Source organism: Aptenodytes forsteri, unplaced genomic scaffold, assembly GCF_000699145.1.
Source record: "Aptenodytes forsteri isolate BGI_AS27 unplaced genomic scaffold, ASM69914v1 Scaffold449, whole genome shotgun sequence".
Classification (NCBI taxonomy): Eukaryota; Metazoa; Chordata; class Aves; order Sphenisciformes; family Spheniscidae; genus Aptenodytes; species Aptenodytes forsteri.
The window spans coordinates 23559-40003 of record NW_008794892.1 but is presented as its reverse complement, the minus strand read 5'-3'; the positions used below and the strand labels follow the sequence as shown (position 1 = coordinate 40003).

Sequence of the window (16445 nt, the reverse complement as noted above, 5' to 3'; positions counted from 1 at the left end):
TTGTGGCCTTTCAATACTTAAAGGGGGCTTATAAGAAAGATGGGGACAGACTTTTTAGGAGGGCCTGCAGTGATAGGACAAAGGGTAATGGTTTTAAACTAAAAAAGTGTAGATTTACACTAGATATAAGGAAGAAATTTTTACAATGAGAGTGGTGAAACACTGGCACAGGTTGCCCAGAGAGATGGTAGATGCCCCATCCCTGGAAACATTCAAGGTCAGGTTGGACGGGGCTCTGAGCAACCTGATCTAGTTGAAGATGTCCCTGCCGTTTCAGAGGGGTTAGACTAGATGCCCTTTAAAGGTCCCTTCCAACCCAAACCATTCTATGATTCTATGATTTAGAAAATAACCACTTATGGTGATTATCACCATTTTAGCTGGTCTTTACTTGTAGCAGAATCCCACCAAGGAACAGTATACTTTTTAACATTAGTGTTGGAATGGGAATTGGACTGCCTTTTAGCTGGTTTGTCTGATGTACAGATACTGTATTATCCACAAATATTGCAAGTGGATTCTGTTTGCGACTGGGACTTGAACCCAGATTTGCCGAGCTGTCACAGCTATAAGGCTATACTTAATGCTTACTCCTGCTACCGCATAGCTGAGTAAGTGAGAGTATATGAATCCAGAAGTAATAGAGTTAGAAGGCTCAGATTGCCTTTGCAACTGCCTGTGAAGCTCTAAGATCTAGACAGGGTCACAATGTGCCACTGAAACCTGTAAGAAGATAACTGTAACCAAGGTCAAAGGGGTTCTTGCAAAGGTTTCCTGTGTCGTGTGAATTATGGGGGTGGAGGAGGATACAAGCTGACATTAGGAAAAGGAACCTTGCTGGTGATCAAGCCAGGTGGGTAGTAAATGGTGAAACATTCAGGAGAAAACTTGGACTGAAAGGCAGTGGCCCTAACTACATGGCACAGTGAACAGGAATTTTAGGTGATGTTACAGATAGAAAAACATAGATTGTTCCTAGTATTGCCCCGAAAGGTGTAATGCACAATTGTAACCAGTGAATGAATGAACATTTTTTTATTTAGTCTCCCTGTTTCTGATACTGATAATTTTCTAGTAGATTTCTTTGGTACTTTGATGGTGACTTAAATCAACGTGTTTCATCATTGCTCCCTTAAGTTATTCCCTGCTCTGGAATATCTGTTGACCTGGTTGTCAGGATGTGTTGGGAAAACCTGTCTATATTTTTGTAGAGATTGACACCAGTGTGCCAATCAGGGATATGTGAAACTCACATTTGGAACCGGGACCCAACTTCTTGTTACCCCAAGTAAGTTTGAGCTTTCTGTTCCATATGAACACCGGGATTGGCAAATCATTCGTTCATTGGGTAGATGAACTAGGGACTTTCATGGAAGCATGTTCCAACTTCTTTTCAGCTTCCCTTGAGAAAAAACAGTTGGAATAGAGATGCTGTCTTGGAATCCAAGGAGTGCTTGACTATGGTGTGGCAGTGACCCACTGCAGGAAAGAACAGCTAAAGAAGATGGTAATGTTCACACAGGTTTAATAGTCACGGCATGGTGCAGTCACACATAGAATGCTGCAAGCAGTTCGCACATGGCTGAATGCTACATAAAAAGTTTAGCACTTTTATAGAGTTTCTGGCTATTAAAGTTTTCAGATTTGATTTTTGCATCTTTAAAATAATATCTGGAGGTTATTCTGACTAATGGCTTAGAGATTGGATTTTCTAACTCTTAGTCTAAGAGAGTATGTCATGATTTTTTCGTTTTAAAATCCAAAAGTAAAGTCCCCTTCCATATTTGTAAAAACTGATGTTACAGTGTGAGCAGTCAGGAACTAGAAAAACTATTTGGAAGGGGTACCAAACTTCTTGTGATGCATGGTAACTCTCTTTCCTTTCCTCAGTTATATTTTAAAATGCTTTAGAAACCTGAAAAGATGGAATGAAATTTCAAATATCTTTGTGTGTCATCCTCTGATAGACAGCTTTCCCACATATTTTGGATGAGGAGCCATTGGAATATGCAGCTGGTAGGCAGGAATTTATTGCAAAGGCTTCTCTTTGAGTGGGAAACTGAAAGATACAGTAAAGTTGTGTTTGGAAGAGGGACTAGATTTAAAGTCAACCCAGGTGAGCAAGATTTGGAGAAGGACAGGCTATGAAGGTATGAAGGCGGGAGCAGTGTCCACTGGTTAGTGTTTCTGAGTAGGTCTACCTTTATGGAGAATGAAGATAAACTCTAGATGGAGAGTGGAGGGAGGAGTGAAGGCTGAAAGAAAATGAACCCAGGATTATTTCTCAACAGGGTGCTTGTGAAGATGGAGCAGGGAGACTGGGAGTAGTGGGAAATGAGGCAGCATCATCAATGTCTTAGGTTAATGATATTGGCATATCATTAACATTAACTTCTGAGTCCTGTCAAACAGTAATAGTGTTTTGCCTTAGATTGAGGGAAAAAAAGTTCAGAGATACCTCTGGGTTCATGTTTAAGTCTTCGTTTCACACTGCATTGTGAAGAAATTTCCCAGGTGACTTAGGCTACAGTATTGGCAATTATTCAGACTGGGGTGCGTGGGATACTGGAGCTAGGAGAGTAATTTTTGGAAATGGCACAAGGCTATGATCCCAAATAAGTTATCTAATTAAATGTACCCATTAAATAGACTGATCAGGAAAGGATATCATTTTGGTGTGAAATAGACATCTACATCTGAGGCAATTCCACAAGTGTAAGAACAAAAGTTCTTCTGACTTTTTGATATCAATGTAAAAATGATCTTCCACCTGTTTTTAGAAAGGGGTTTTAGGTTGATTCTTTTGAATGTTTTTTTTTTTCTTACTCATTAAACAAATGCGATTTTTTTGGCTGGCGCTACATAAATAGTTAATCTCTAATTCAGAAAGTTTCCTTTTTTGAGTTGAAATGATGTGAATTGAGGGTTGGATTAGATGACCTTAAAGGTCCCTTCAAACCCAAACCATTCTATGATTCTATGAATTTTTTTCTAGAAACTAAATCTCTAGCACATAAAATTGAAAACTTGTTCTGGCAATTAAAACCCACTCTGATTTTGGAAGAAAAAGCATGCAAATGTATTTTGTGAAAATGACAGATGTTCTCAGGAGGTTCATGAGCAGCCACTTCAAGTCTTTCTGTTTCCAGACAATTGTTACACAGATGCGTTAAGCCATCTCATTCACCTGTGAGCTTTAAAGAGTGAATTAGATAAGCAGAATTGCTCCTTCTGACCCCCAAAAATCTTTCCTTAACATTGTTGAAAGGAGCAGCAGAGGAGATCATAGTACATCTCTCCCGCAGTTTAGGTGATGCATGAATAAATCTATACATGAACACAAATAGGGTATTGCTTCCCAATATGAAATTTAAGAAAACTTCATCTCAACTTTTCCTTAATGTGAACACATGCTGTAAGCCCAGGATTTATCCTGTTTTGGTACTAGAGAACTATTTAGTCCACTGAACACTTGATTTCTCCTCACATACTGGGTATCTTACTCTATTAATTCAGCTTCAGTTTTGGTTCAGATAGAAATCTTTCCCTTTAAAGGTTTGCGAGAAAGATCCTGGATGGTTTTGGTAGTTTGACTTCCCCAATTGTAATTACAGAGGCAATGACAAACATATTTTTGGGATGGAGACCAGAATTATGGCTGAACCCTGTAAGTGAAGCAGTATATTCACATTTGCAAATACTGAATCTGTGTACAGTCTTTGTACTTTGGATGACTTGGCTGATGCCAGACTAGGACCTGGCTTCTTTTATCTGAATGACTCCAGACACGAGCACTGGAAGTCTAGAGAAGAGTTCAGGTGCTAAATGTGGACATCTAGTCTTGCTGTAGACATCCTAGCATCTATGCAGGGCTGGCAGATTTCACAAAGGACCTCTGGTAGACCTTTTGGAACCTTCATTGGAGGACAGCCAGAAAACATCACTAAAGTGCTTGTTAAGTCACTGGAGTTGCTCCTCTGGGGTCACGATTAGCCTGTATGAGTTTGTGAGGGGGTATATATTTCCTCTGAGTTGGACAAGAGCTCCAGGTTGAGGAATGGTAAGAGGATCAAAGACCTCTATCACACCAATTCCAACCTGATCAGAGATTCAGAGTTTGCTTTGGAGGGAATGGAGAATGAGATAAATCTGTATAATACAATCTGTGTGTTAAACCAGTTCAGGATTTCTATTGTAGCTTGTTTGGAAAAAAAGGCATGGGTCTCAGTCTGATGTTGGAACAGGCTTCTGCTGCTCTCTCCCTGAAATCAGCCTCTGGAGTTGGTTTTCTCTGAAGACGGGTCAGGAATAGCATTCCAACAGCTCCTGTTCTTCCACTTGGAAGATATCCTTCAGTAAAGATGAAATTAGGCAGCGTGGACAGCTCAGAGTATCATGATTTACTTCTCAGTCTTTCCTGCAAATACAGGTCATAAATATCAATACAGCATCTCCAACACATCCACCAACTCATTAAGACAGAATAACAGGAAACAGGTCACAGTGCTGTGGTTATAATAGCTGATATTTACCAAGACTGCTATCTGCAAACTTTCATAACAGTGTGCAAATATGCAAAGGAACTTATCAGAAAAAGCCAGCAGCCACTCTGAGCAAGAATGAGAAATGAGTATTTTGCAAAACAGGTGCTGCTGAAGCTGCCTGCAAAAAACAGACTTTATTTTTTTATCTGCTCAAGATAAAAGCATTGCACAGATTGAAAGGGAGAAAAACACCCTAATTTGGAGAGAGGTGGCTATGTAGCTCTTCAGAAAGCATAGTACTCATTATGAGAGAGAAGCAGAACAGCTTGATCAATTCCTCCTCTTCTCTTTCGTATCCATGTACTCCATGACAATGATGTACTCTGGTTCATCTGTATTTTATACAGGAATCTACCATCAAGCTTTTTATCTCCTCCTGTCTTCCTCTCCCTAACAAACGGTCACTGAAATCTATTTCCAAAACAATAACGGGAATATGGGAGGTAGGGAGTGGGGTTGAGCAAGTCAGAACATACATTAGACCGTGTTCTGTGTAGTTGGGAAAGAGACAGTCTCATCAGGTTTTTCAAAGCCAGGGAAAAGCTGGGATAGATGAACTGCAATTCAGGAGAAGGGCCAGAGAATGAATCATTAGGCTTTGTGGATTAGTTTTTTTCTGAGATCATACTAATAAAGAAGTAGCTAATTCTCAGGGAAAAGCTGGGATAGATGAACTGCAATTCAGGAGAAGGGCCAGAGAATGAATCATTAGGCTTTGTGGATTAGTTTTTTTCTGAGATCATACTAATAAAGAAGTATGGCTATTTCTCTAAGGTGCTGACAACTGGCAATTGAACAGATGAAAAGCATTTATCCCAGTGATAGAACTAGGGTCTGCACTTGCATAAGATTTTGAGACAGTTTCTAAAAGCCAAGTTTTAGTCCAAACTTCCCCCATGGGAAGAAATTAAAACTTCTTCATCTAGGAGCTAAGCTGTCTTTAGTATTTCTACAATATTTATCAGTGTGGTGTGTGAACAGGGATGAAGCAAATATTAATCTAAACTCTCAACCCTACACGATAACACTTTGTCAGTTTAGAAATGTGAACTGAAGCTCTGTTTCAAACCTGTGATTGTGAAGTCCAATGGAAAATGCAGCCAGAGGGTTGCTGAGAGCCCCAAAGCTGCATCTTGGCTACAGTATGTCTTTAATGATATTTCATCTGTTCATCGTTAGAGTACTGCAATGCCCATAACATTTTACTGTTACGCATGAACAAAGATTTAGGAAAGCACCTTCTCAAAGAATCAGACTTCAAGAGCTGGACAAGATGAAATGTATGCTTAGAGTACAAGTTTACAAAGCTAAATGTGTAAAAAAGAGTTTAACCACAGGTAGTGTTTTGATATGTGTGGAAAATCCTAGTCTAACTGACTTGCTAGCAGGATTTGAAGCAAGAAAACAGAAATAAACCCCAGGTGTCATATCTGCAGCCTTTAGTTCCCCAAACCCCTCTTCTGCAGGGTAAAATTTAGTAAAAAAATCTTGCATTGCACTGTCAGGTGGTGGAACATAATGAAACGTTTGTTTCATCTTTTTTTCCCTAAATGCAACCATGTGTTCCTACTTTGCAGTGGCTTTCCTAGCTTTCTTTTTGTAGGAACACAATTAGCTAAACTGGCGGTAAATGTGGACACCCTTAAGACTTGGTAGTTTATCCACTGTCCCTCAGGACAGGTGGAGGAAGTGGGATTCTGAATGTCAGTGGTGGATTTGACCACACATTTGCAGAAAAGGCAGAATGCCCCTGAGCTGCTCAGTTCTCTCCAGACACATTACATCTCGTAGCAGTGAAGCAAGAAGAGAGTGCCCTCTCCGCCTGTTACACACATTCCTGAATGCATCCAGGCCAAGATCCAAAAGGAAGCCCAGGCTGCAGAGTAGAGTTGCATGAGTTGTTACAGAGAGGAATGACTAGGTTAGATATGGACATCTAGGGTGTGGATGCCCACATGAATATCATTTGAGATGCTCTAGGGATCCTGCCTCTGTGTCTCCCATGCAACGTAAGTCAATATAAGTTAACATAAGTCTCATGTAGCTCCTGCATCATCTGCTGTGGATGCCTTGGTTCTCTAAAGGTGTCCTAGCACAAGATCCCTATGATCAGGCAACTTCCCACTGGAATAATGGAAAAACCGCTATTCCTAAGTGCCTGTATGTTAAGATTGAAGGAACTATGACTGTGTACTCTCATCTAATGTCTCTTCTCTTCTCCATTTTCAGATGTTACTCCATCTCCTTCAGTTTACAGGCTGATCTCTAAGGATGATGAGGATTTGGAAATATGCCTTATCACAGATTACTCCCCTGAAAACCTTACTCTTAACTCAGCTGAGCACACAAATGCTGTTGTGGAGGTGGCAACATCCGAGAACAAACAGGAAGTGAGCTACCTGTCAACCTACTGGGCCAAGAAGGATGAAATGAAGTGTGGTGCAATACACGAGGGCTTTGGAGAACTGGAGGGCGAGGATCCGGAAAGTGGTAATAGCACTGTTGGATGTGTGTACAGGGCTAGAGGTACTCTGGACTCTGTGCTATTAGTATAAGCAACTTGTTCACATCTCCCAACCCTGCAAGCAATGCTGAATTATGCTCCCATACTCCAGAGGACTGTTGCCTTGCTGCCTCTGTTTTCTTTTGCCTTCCTCCTTGGTGGAACCAAGATTAAGGGTCAGTAGACTGGTACAGTCACAGCAGAGAGATCTTAAAATTACACTATGGGGGATATAAAGCTTAAAATTCCTTTGTCCGATGGGACACTAAAGTTTAATTAGATTATATTTTATGCTTGCCCTGAAAATAGCAGAAATGAGTATTTATGGGAGGGTTTACTGGCCAGAAACTCTAATCCAGCCCTTCTAAGTAGAGGTATCTTTAAGAACTTCTGAAGAAGTACATTTCTGTTACTAATTAAATTTATTGTTACTATCTGCAGGTGCCAGCACTGTCTGTGTTACAGGGTTGTCTCTACACTTCAGGACAGGTATGTACACAGCATGTTAGGAGTAAAGCTTGGCCTGATTAAACGAAATGCCTTCCCAAGCTTTTGCTAATGTTCCCTCTTTGCAGAATTCCTGTTGGAGCAAAAAGCTCAGACTGGAAATTTCCAAAAGGGCCCCACAAGCTTTAAATATCAAGGCTGGAAGTCATTGGGTTAATGTAGTCTTCCAGATCTGAGCTGGTAATTTTATGTGACCAGTGTAGCCAATGCCTACATGCTATTGCTAGGACTAACCAAACAACTACTCCCCATCACATAATGATTTAAGGTACTGATATGAGTCAGCCTTACTGGATGTCTGTCTGCATTTCAGACTTCAAAAGAGTTGTTTTTAATTTTGGGTACACAAACACCTAATGTCTCAAAAGATAAGCAGGTAGTTTCTGCAGTGTGTGCTCAGAAGCAGGGTTGCACTAAAGATACGGTGCATCTGAGCAAGCTTTGCTTCAGCTCATGGCTGTGGGAGTATACTAGCCAGTGCTGGAGCCCAAACAACTGCTGTTCCTGCTAGTTCAAAGGAGCTGAGCCTGCCTCTGCACTTGCCCTGTTTGCAGAATAGCTGTACTTTTGCAAATGTGCAGCCTTGCTGAAAAGAAACCAGTTAGCCAGATGTTTCCAAAACACCACTTCAGAAAAATACTCATCAGTAAACTTGGCTGATTTGATCAGTCATTTCAGAGAGGGGTTTTCAAAGATAAACATAAAATGACTTTCTGATGACAGCTCCCTTCTTCCCCAATATAGATCAGTATTTTCAAATGAAAATGGCTTTGTAACTTAAGATTAATAGAAAATCCAAATAGACTTTGTCTTCTTTGACTAAAATTTAACTTGTTTTTCCCCCTGCCCATCTTAAAAAATTTTAGGGAGAGGAAGGAGGGACACCTCCAGCATCCTGGGTTCATAATACACTGTATTTAAAAACAGCTAGATGGTTGGCAGACTTGCATATTGGATAATTAAGTGGTTATTGAATGAAAACCTGGCCCTTGAAACACCAACTGGAAGAAATGAAAGTCTCTCAGTGAGACAGTCCTGCTCACTATCTCATTAGCTATCCTACTAGCTGACTCATCACACAAAGTGGAACAGCTTCATTAAGAAGTGCTTTTAAGTCTGTCTGGAAGCAAGGATGTCTCAGTGCTCTTGTGACTTTCATTCTCTGTTACTTTTACAGATGAAAACCTGAACATGCTGTCTTTATCACAGCTGGGCCTGAAAATAATTTTAATGAAAGGAATAATTTTTAATGTGCTGATGACGATGCTTATGTGGAAAAAAAAGTGAGTATGCATGGGGGGTGGTAAGGCCTCTGACAGAAAACACCTGGATCAGTTCATTAGCTATGAATGTTCCTTCTCTCTGTAATAACTGTTTATGCAGTATATCCATACACCTTTTGTCTACCAATGGTAAAAATCCTTCCACTCTTTTGGCCATATCATTGTTTTTGCCCACCCCTCAAATCTATTTACTTTTCCTTATCCACATACAAATTTAACTTTTTTCTTCTTTCTAGACATCTCTCCCTTCTATTTCTACATCCATCCCTTCCCTTGTCTGCATTCATCCATCAGATTCATCCCTCGACCAGTCTCCAGCTGGGAAAGTTTGATGCTTATTGACTTTAAGACCTCAGACCTATATATTAGTTTTGGCCCAGTGCCTCCTTCTCCTCTTTCTATTGCCTAGACACTTCAGGTCTACAGTTGTGTAGCTGCGACTGTATCTCAAATAATGATTTAACATACGTTTACTTTTTTTACAGGAGTGAAAGTAACCAGATGGTGCAGTCCTGAAGTAACAAAAAAATCTTCTGAGGAATCTACCAGAGTATCGTGTGCAATAGGGAACACAGGCATTTCTGTTGCATGGGATATCACTTGCTGTTTCTGTATATCACGCCAGCCATTATAGTCTAAATTGCTTTATTTGCATTGTTATAAAGGTACTCAAAAATAAGCTTAAAATTTTCAGCACTCTGCTCCCCCAGATGCCTGATTCATTTAGCATGACAATGCCTCTTTTTGCATGAAACATAGTTTACTATAACTATAAATTGCCAAACATCACTATTACTTGTGTTAAAATGACACACAATTTCTGCTTGGGGCAGTGTTGTTTGTTGAAAACTGCAAGCTAAATATCACTTGAATGTGAATTTTTCATATTTTGGTGGCTTTCAGGTATGCACGTCTTAGAGTGCACCCCCACAGACACCATTTCAGTTGCAAATGAAACACTGAAAAATAAACGGAGAGTTATTCAGGGTGCTATGCACCATGTCCTGCTATCTTTTGCTAGATCAGAGCAAGGTATCTTTTTTATTCCCTTAAAAGATATGCTGCTAGGTCTCCCAGAAGTCCTGAATTCAGTGAAATTCTCACTTCATTATCACAGAACAAAATAATGTTTTTTAGTATTGTTTAAAGTCTATCTGGCCTTAACATTTTCTGAATTTAAACCAGCTTAAGATTTGGCTTTGTGTTTAGTAAAAATACAAACTACTTTTGTTCTTTTTGTTTCATTCTAACAAACTTAGATTTCCCAATTTTTTTTTTTAATAATCATTGCATAAAGCTATACTGAAATATTTACCTGTCCATATGTGCACTCCTTGGAAACAGTGCATGCATGTGAAATTCGCACGCTGCTAATTCTTGAATGGTACTGGCAACCACACTGATGTCTTGGCATTTCTTTAGGCCTTTGGCTGCTATTAAACAATTCTTATCAAAAATAAGAAACTTGTTTGTCTTTTGTATCTGTAGTTTGAAGAACTTGTTTCACTCTTCAGATGGGCTTTAGGAATGAGCCTGGCCTTTGGGGTGAAGGAGGGAAGGAGCGTTCGGACACTCCTCTTCAGTCTGACTTGGCCACCAGGCGCTGTTTGCAGTAACTGGCTGGATCCACCGCGGGGCGGGGAATAGCTCCAAAGTCCCTTTCCAGGACATCCTTGCTGTGTCTGGTTGGCTCAGAGGGAGGGGAATGGAGGAGAGTGCCTCTCCTCCAAGAGTAGACTCTCTGCTATGTGAAGGCAATGGTAAAATATGGCTTGCCCACAGTGAGAGGACCAGTAAGTGGTCCAGGTTCTTGAAGGCAGCTGTCTACTGCTATGGCAAACACAGGAGCCTGAAGTGCCCTGCCTTTAAATGTCCCCCACTCCCAAGCATCACTGGAGAACAGGGTACCTGCTTTGCATTAATGACACCAACCGACCGGCCTGAGTCTCCAGGTTGTCTGTCACTGGCAAGACTGGAAAGGAAATTTTCTCCTTTTGTGACATCGATCTCTCCATCTTCTTCTGAAGCACCAGAGGTTCCTCTGGAGGGAGAAATGAGAAGGGTGCTCTGAAAGCAACACACCCTCCCTGCAAAGCTTGAACCTTGCTTGTACCTCACACCAGTGCCCAAACTGAGTGGCAGGGAAAGCCTCACCAGACTGGTGGGAGTGATCCCCCCCTCACAGGATGTTTCTCACCCTGCTGGATTCACACCATTGCAAGGAACTCTGATTTTGGAAAGGCTCATGCTTCAAATGCTTTTAGCTAAAAGCCCTGGTCCTTCATGTGGGAGAGGGTCCCCATGTGAAGACCATGCCAGCATCCCTGCCACAGGATGTGACTCCACAGTGCTGAGCAGCAACACAACAAAGTCTCCCTGGTCTCCTGCCATGGTGCTGCCACCTGACCACTGAGCAGGTGGCCTGTTACAAGGTGACAGAGCGTTACTGAGCCCTCCTGCCAAGGGACAACTTCAAACTTTCTGGGTCTATTGCCCTGATTATTTTATAGTACAGGTGTTCAGGGACTCATTCTCTTGTCTCTCCCTTGACACAATAGTCACTCTCATTTATTTCCAGCTCTAGAAAGTCCATGGCTCTTTAAATGCTAGATTCCAGGCAGCTCCTGAAGCTTACATTTTGCTAATGATGAGGTCTGCCTCGTCACAGGGATACAGCTTGATAAAGTTGCCAAAATCATATTTGAATTACAAAGCAAGTCATTGCATTTCACAATTTCGAACTCATTAACCTCATTCCAGAAACCTTCAGAGACGTGGAAGAAAAGTTTCCACGCTCATTTACCTTTAGCATCACATTTTAAAATTAATATCCATCTTAAATTTTGTGTGTTGCATGTCAGACCCACTCCTAGCTGCATGGTCAAGGAGGGACGACAGTGTGCTGCCTCTGTTTCCACATTTTCTCTTCCAGGTTAAACGACCCCAGTGATAAGATTTGCCGAGTGAGGGGATGAGTGTACAGATAAAGTTAAATGTTTTGACTAAAGTGACTCTTAGCTTGTGATATGCAAAACACTGAATTTGTAGGTCTAGTTCAAAGATACTTTCAGATATTAGGCTTTCAATCTCCCACCATCACAATGTGCCCTCCCCCTCACCACTTTGGGCTTTCTTGTTTATTTCGAGAAAGAAAAACCACAGTGCAAAGCAAAGGCAGGAAATAACACAGTAGGACAGGATGTGGAAGGGGTCTCATGGCCCAGGTGGGGCAGGAAGGGGACGCACCACCAGTTCCATGACGCCACAATCGAGATCTGGGTCATCTTTTGATGCTCCTCTACACCCTACCGCAGAAACCGCTTCCTCTGGAAAGTGGAGCACAAAACAGGGGGTGGGGGGAGCAGGGCTGGTGTGGCACGTGGCAGGGAGGGGGAGAAGCGTGTGGAAAAGCACAGCAGACGTTAGACCACAAGCCAAAGCTGAATAAGGTTGAGGCACCCTCCCTTCCTGCCACCTCACCACACCCTGCTCTTCGGTCTGGGGGGAGTTGTTTTGGGTACAGCGGGAAAGATTGAGCTATGTATAGCATAGGCAGGGGAAAGGAGGGGAGAAAATACATTATAAAGTGCAGTGGGTGGCAGGGAAAGATCTTAGAAGTGTGTAAGATTTCTGAATTTGCTGGTAGGCCTCTGCACCCTGTTATACAGGCAGTGAATCCATGCAGAAAAGTCCTTTCACTTCTCCTGACCCAAAAGAGAAGGGAGGAAGATGGGGCAGGCCAGAGAGTCCTCTCACATTGGGAAGGAGATGTTGCCAGGGCCCCTAGAGAGGGTCCATCTCTAGCACCCTCTCCCCTATGCCAGCTCCTGCCCCCTAATACCTAGCTATGGGTAGGAGATGAATTTGCATCTTTTCTAGGGGTTTTGTTGGAGAAAACATCCTGCCAGACATTTGTCACCTCTCATTAAACATGGCCCTGTACATGAAACAGCCTCTCTTCTTGCCCTCTTCTACAGTATGAACAGGGACCCGAGCATGACCTTTATAAAGAGCAGAGTTTGAAGACATCTACAGACTTGTTGAATAATCAGACGTGGGAGTAGCTCTAATAGGACCTGAATTCTAGTGCTGAGTTTTTGGCAACTAGAGGCATTGCAAGCTGGTAAAAATCAGGAAAAAAAAGAAACCCCACAGAAAACCCACGGTTTTTCCTTTTCCAGAGGCTCCTGTGCAGTTCTTAGAAGTGGCCACAGGAGGGTCCCAGCCTAAAGCTCTCTCTAAAGCCACACCGTGGGGAGACCGAGTCCCACAGGGCCACAGGGAGGCACTCGCAGCTCGCAAACAGCAGCAGCGGCAGTGGCAAAGGGAGACCCTGAGCTGTTCCTCCTGTCAACGTGCCGGCTCCGTCTGCCACGGGCCTGGCTCACAGAGGGCCCTTCTTATAGGAAAGAAGAGCTCGGTGGCTCATTTACAATCCCTACGTGCTGTCGAGTCCCCTGCCTGCTCCCCAGCAGTACAAAGCTGGTACCATTGTAAACAAATGCAGCTTAATGTCTGGGGCTGGAGGGAGGCGGTGGTGTCAGAGCTGGCGTGAATTCTGTGTTCCTACCACAGACCCAGACAGCATCCTTTGAGACAGTACCGACCCTGCTCCCTCATACCTCACTCTTCAGACCCTATGTTAGGCAAGAGACTTAGAAGCCCCAGGTTTCACGCTTTTATGGGTTTAATGGCTGCAGCACAGCTGGAAATGCTAAAAGGGAAAAGGTGGTAAACAGGAGCCATAATCCAATGCTGAGAGGTTGAAGCTATCAGACCCCATGTTTTATCTCCTGAGTGCCAGCAGACAAGCATTTTTTTGTCACATAGCCTCAACGCACATTTTACCTATCCAGTGTTTCAGCTGCAGAGCAAACCAGACAAGTGTGAAGCAGGATCAGTACAAGGATGAAGCCTCATGCATGAAGGTAACTCAGGTAAATCCTGCAGCCAAGGGTGCGGAGGGGCTAGCTGGGGTTAGTATCTTGTGCTGTGCCCATAATCTGGTCACCACAGGGCTCTAATTTTCCATCAGGACAAAGAAGCATTTGACCTCAATGCAGGAGCTAGCTTGGGCTACAGCCAAGGGCCAAAGCCATTGAGTTTAAGCATTTCACAGTGCTTTGGAGGGGGAAGGATTTTCAATGAGGTTAAGTCTGAGGGGTGAGCTTCTCCATGGACCCAGGACAGCTCAAGTGCAGCTCTGTCTGAGGCACTGACACAGCTTGGCAGCCCCTTCCAACATCCTCGGGTTGATCAGCACACCAGACTGAAGAAAAGATAACATGGTGGCAGGGTGGCTGTGTCATTACCAGGCCTTAGTGAGGCTGTAAGTCCAGCTGGGACGTCCAGCTCTGCCCCTTATGCCTTTGAGAGATACGGGAGGGCCTGTGGGAAGATGGGTACACCTGGGGATGTGCTGGAGGACACCCTCTGCTTCCTTCTGTTCATGACTGCTAACCACAGCCTAACCCAAATTTTCCACAGCTTTGAAGCCTGGGGGCACGCTGGCAATATACTTTCCAGGGGCAAAGTATAAAGGGGCAGGAAACAGGGAGATGAAAAGGGTGGATGACAATTGAGTTTCCATGACGACTTGTTTCCTGCTTCCCTCCGAAACTGGGGCACAGAAAAAAGTCTGCTGGGTAGAAAGGGAGGGAGGGAGGGGGGTAAAAACAGGGAGTTGTGCCTGAGAGGGAACTTGGGTGTCAGAAGAACCTCTGTATTTGTCACCAATAGGGAAAAGACTGCAGTATTATAAAGGGTTTTATTGACGGAACGGATTACAGTAACTGTAACGAGGCAGCAGACCCCTCCATAGGACAGTCTGTGGGGAAAAATCTTGAGCTGTGCATCCGTGCGTCCCCTTCCTCCACCAAGGAAGTAGGTCTGCTGGGGAACAGCACCTCCCAATGCCAGGCTTTGGCATCAGAGCTCAAGAGCAATTCAAGACCTGGAAAGAGAGAAAGGGAACATGAGCGATGTTTCTGCAAAGGGAAGAGGAAATACCCCACAAGCTCCAGCGATCTTGTGGTCCCTAGCAACAGTAACAACAGGGCATGTCCTCCTGTCCTCCTCTCCCTGTTCCAAACTCCCTCCTCGCATCTGCTGAGAAACTCAAGGCTTGGACACCAGCCATACCATGGCCTCCAAATAGAGCCCAGGAGTTCCAGCTCCTAAAGCCCCTCCAGCAAAATGGTGTATTTCTCTTATAAGTGAGAAATGTGGGCAGGTTTCTGCAACACTCGTAGTTAAAGTGCCTTTTAAATGATAAAAGCCAAAAAGTACATGCACAAAACCAGAAAGCCGTAAGTCCTAACCCTGTATCAACCTAGAGGACAACAGCTTAACTGTACTTGGCCAAGATGAAGCTAGGAGCTAGGAATCCTGGCTTCACTATCTGTCTAGTTCTCTCCCAACTCTACAAAAGTACTGAAGTCATGTGAGCTGTGGTTGCCCCTTTTGTGACCCCATGAATCAGTACCTCACAGTTTCTTCTAGAGTTCAGCCAACAAAATTGATGACGACAAGATGGAGGATGGTGTTGGCAAAGAGGAAATCAGCAAATGCCCGCTCCGGTGAAATGCCTTGGAACTCGCCTTTGTTCTGGGGGTTGATCTGGATCCGGAGGCAAACTGCATGGCAGAGAAAGAATGAGAGATTAGGGATCACAAAATGAAGTCATGGTGGGAAGCAGAGTCTTCCTGGGGCAGCCCACCCCAGTCTGGGTCACTGTTCCACCAGGCTACCACAGGAAGAGGTAACTCTGTCTTTATTGTAAGATGAGCAGGACACCGGCAGGGGATTTGCACAGGGCTTTTACGCAATCAGCTCTCCCATAACCCTACACCATCCGGGGGGCCAAGTGAGTCCCGAGGGGAACAGGCTTATAACAGGATGGGACTCGCATAGAAATGGGGATATTCCTATGTTCTCCATTGGGTGTGTTGGGGAGGGCTGCACAGATGACCTTAAAGCTCTTTTCCAGTCTAAATGATTCTGATTCTGAGGCTGTTTTGGGGGCCGTTGTGGGAGAGCAACACCTTGGAGCAGTCATTGCTACAGTCTGGGTTTCACCATGGGACGGTTGCTAAAGAAGGACACCAATACAAGATGGTAAAAGGGAGGGCTCCCTGACTGCCAGGAAGAAGCAAGGACACCCTGGGGCTGATAAGGAGCCAGGCTCTGTGGTGCATACAGGCAGGACCCTCGCAGGTTCACAGTTGCTGTGGAGCATAATGCTGCAGGGTGGGCTGGGGCAGGAGCCTGCAGGTTTCTGGGGGCAGAGCTGGGCATTATGGGGGAAAGGGGGGTGTTGGAGGTTGCCATGGGGACTCCCTGGCTGGTGGGGCAGGTTTGAGGGCTGCTGTGGGCGACTCCCTGGGGCTGTTGGGGAACACCTGTGGCTGCTAAAGGAATCCCCTGGTTACTACAAGAGATCTGGATATTTCTAAGGCAACTCTCTGACGGCCGGGGCCCTCTGGGCGTTGCTGGGGGCTCCGCCGTCGCTGGGGGAGGCTCAGGCTTCGCTACAGAGAGTGCGCGGCTGCGAAGGGGATTCCAGGGAGAACCGCGCGGGGCCGGGGCGGGCGTGGCGGGGCACTGACC

At 44.1% G+C, this 16445-nt stretch overlaps 1 gene segment (V, D, J or C); it reads left to right on the top strand.

Moving 5' to 3' along the window:
* LOC103895547 overlaps positions 1 to 10281 on the top strand; it is a 43849-nt gene extending 33568 nt beyond the window's left edge. Inside the window, 4 exon segments of the C gene segment in view lie at positions 6774 to 7034; positions 7489 to 7536; positions 8732 to 8837; positions 9323 to 10281. Coding sequence covers positions 6774 to 7034; positions 7489 to 7536; positions 8732 to 8837; positions 9323 to 9353 — 446 coding nt within the window.
* Positions 10282 to 16445: the final 6164 nt, after the last annotated feature.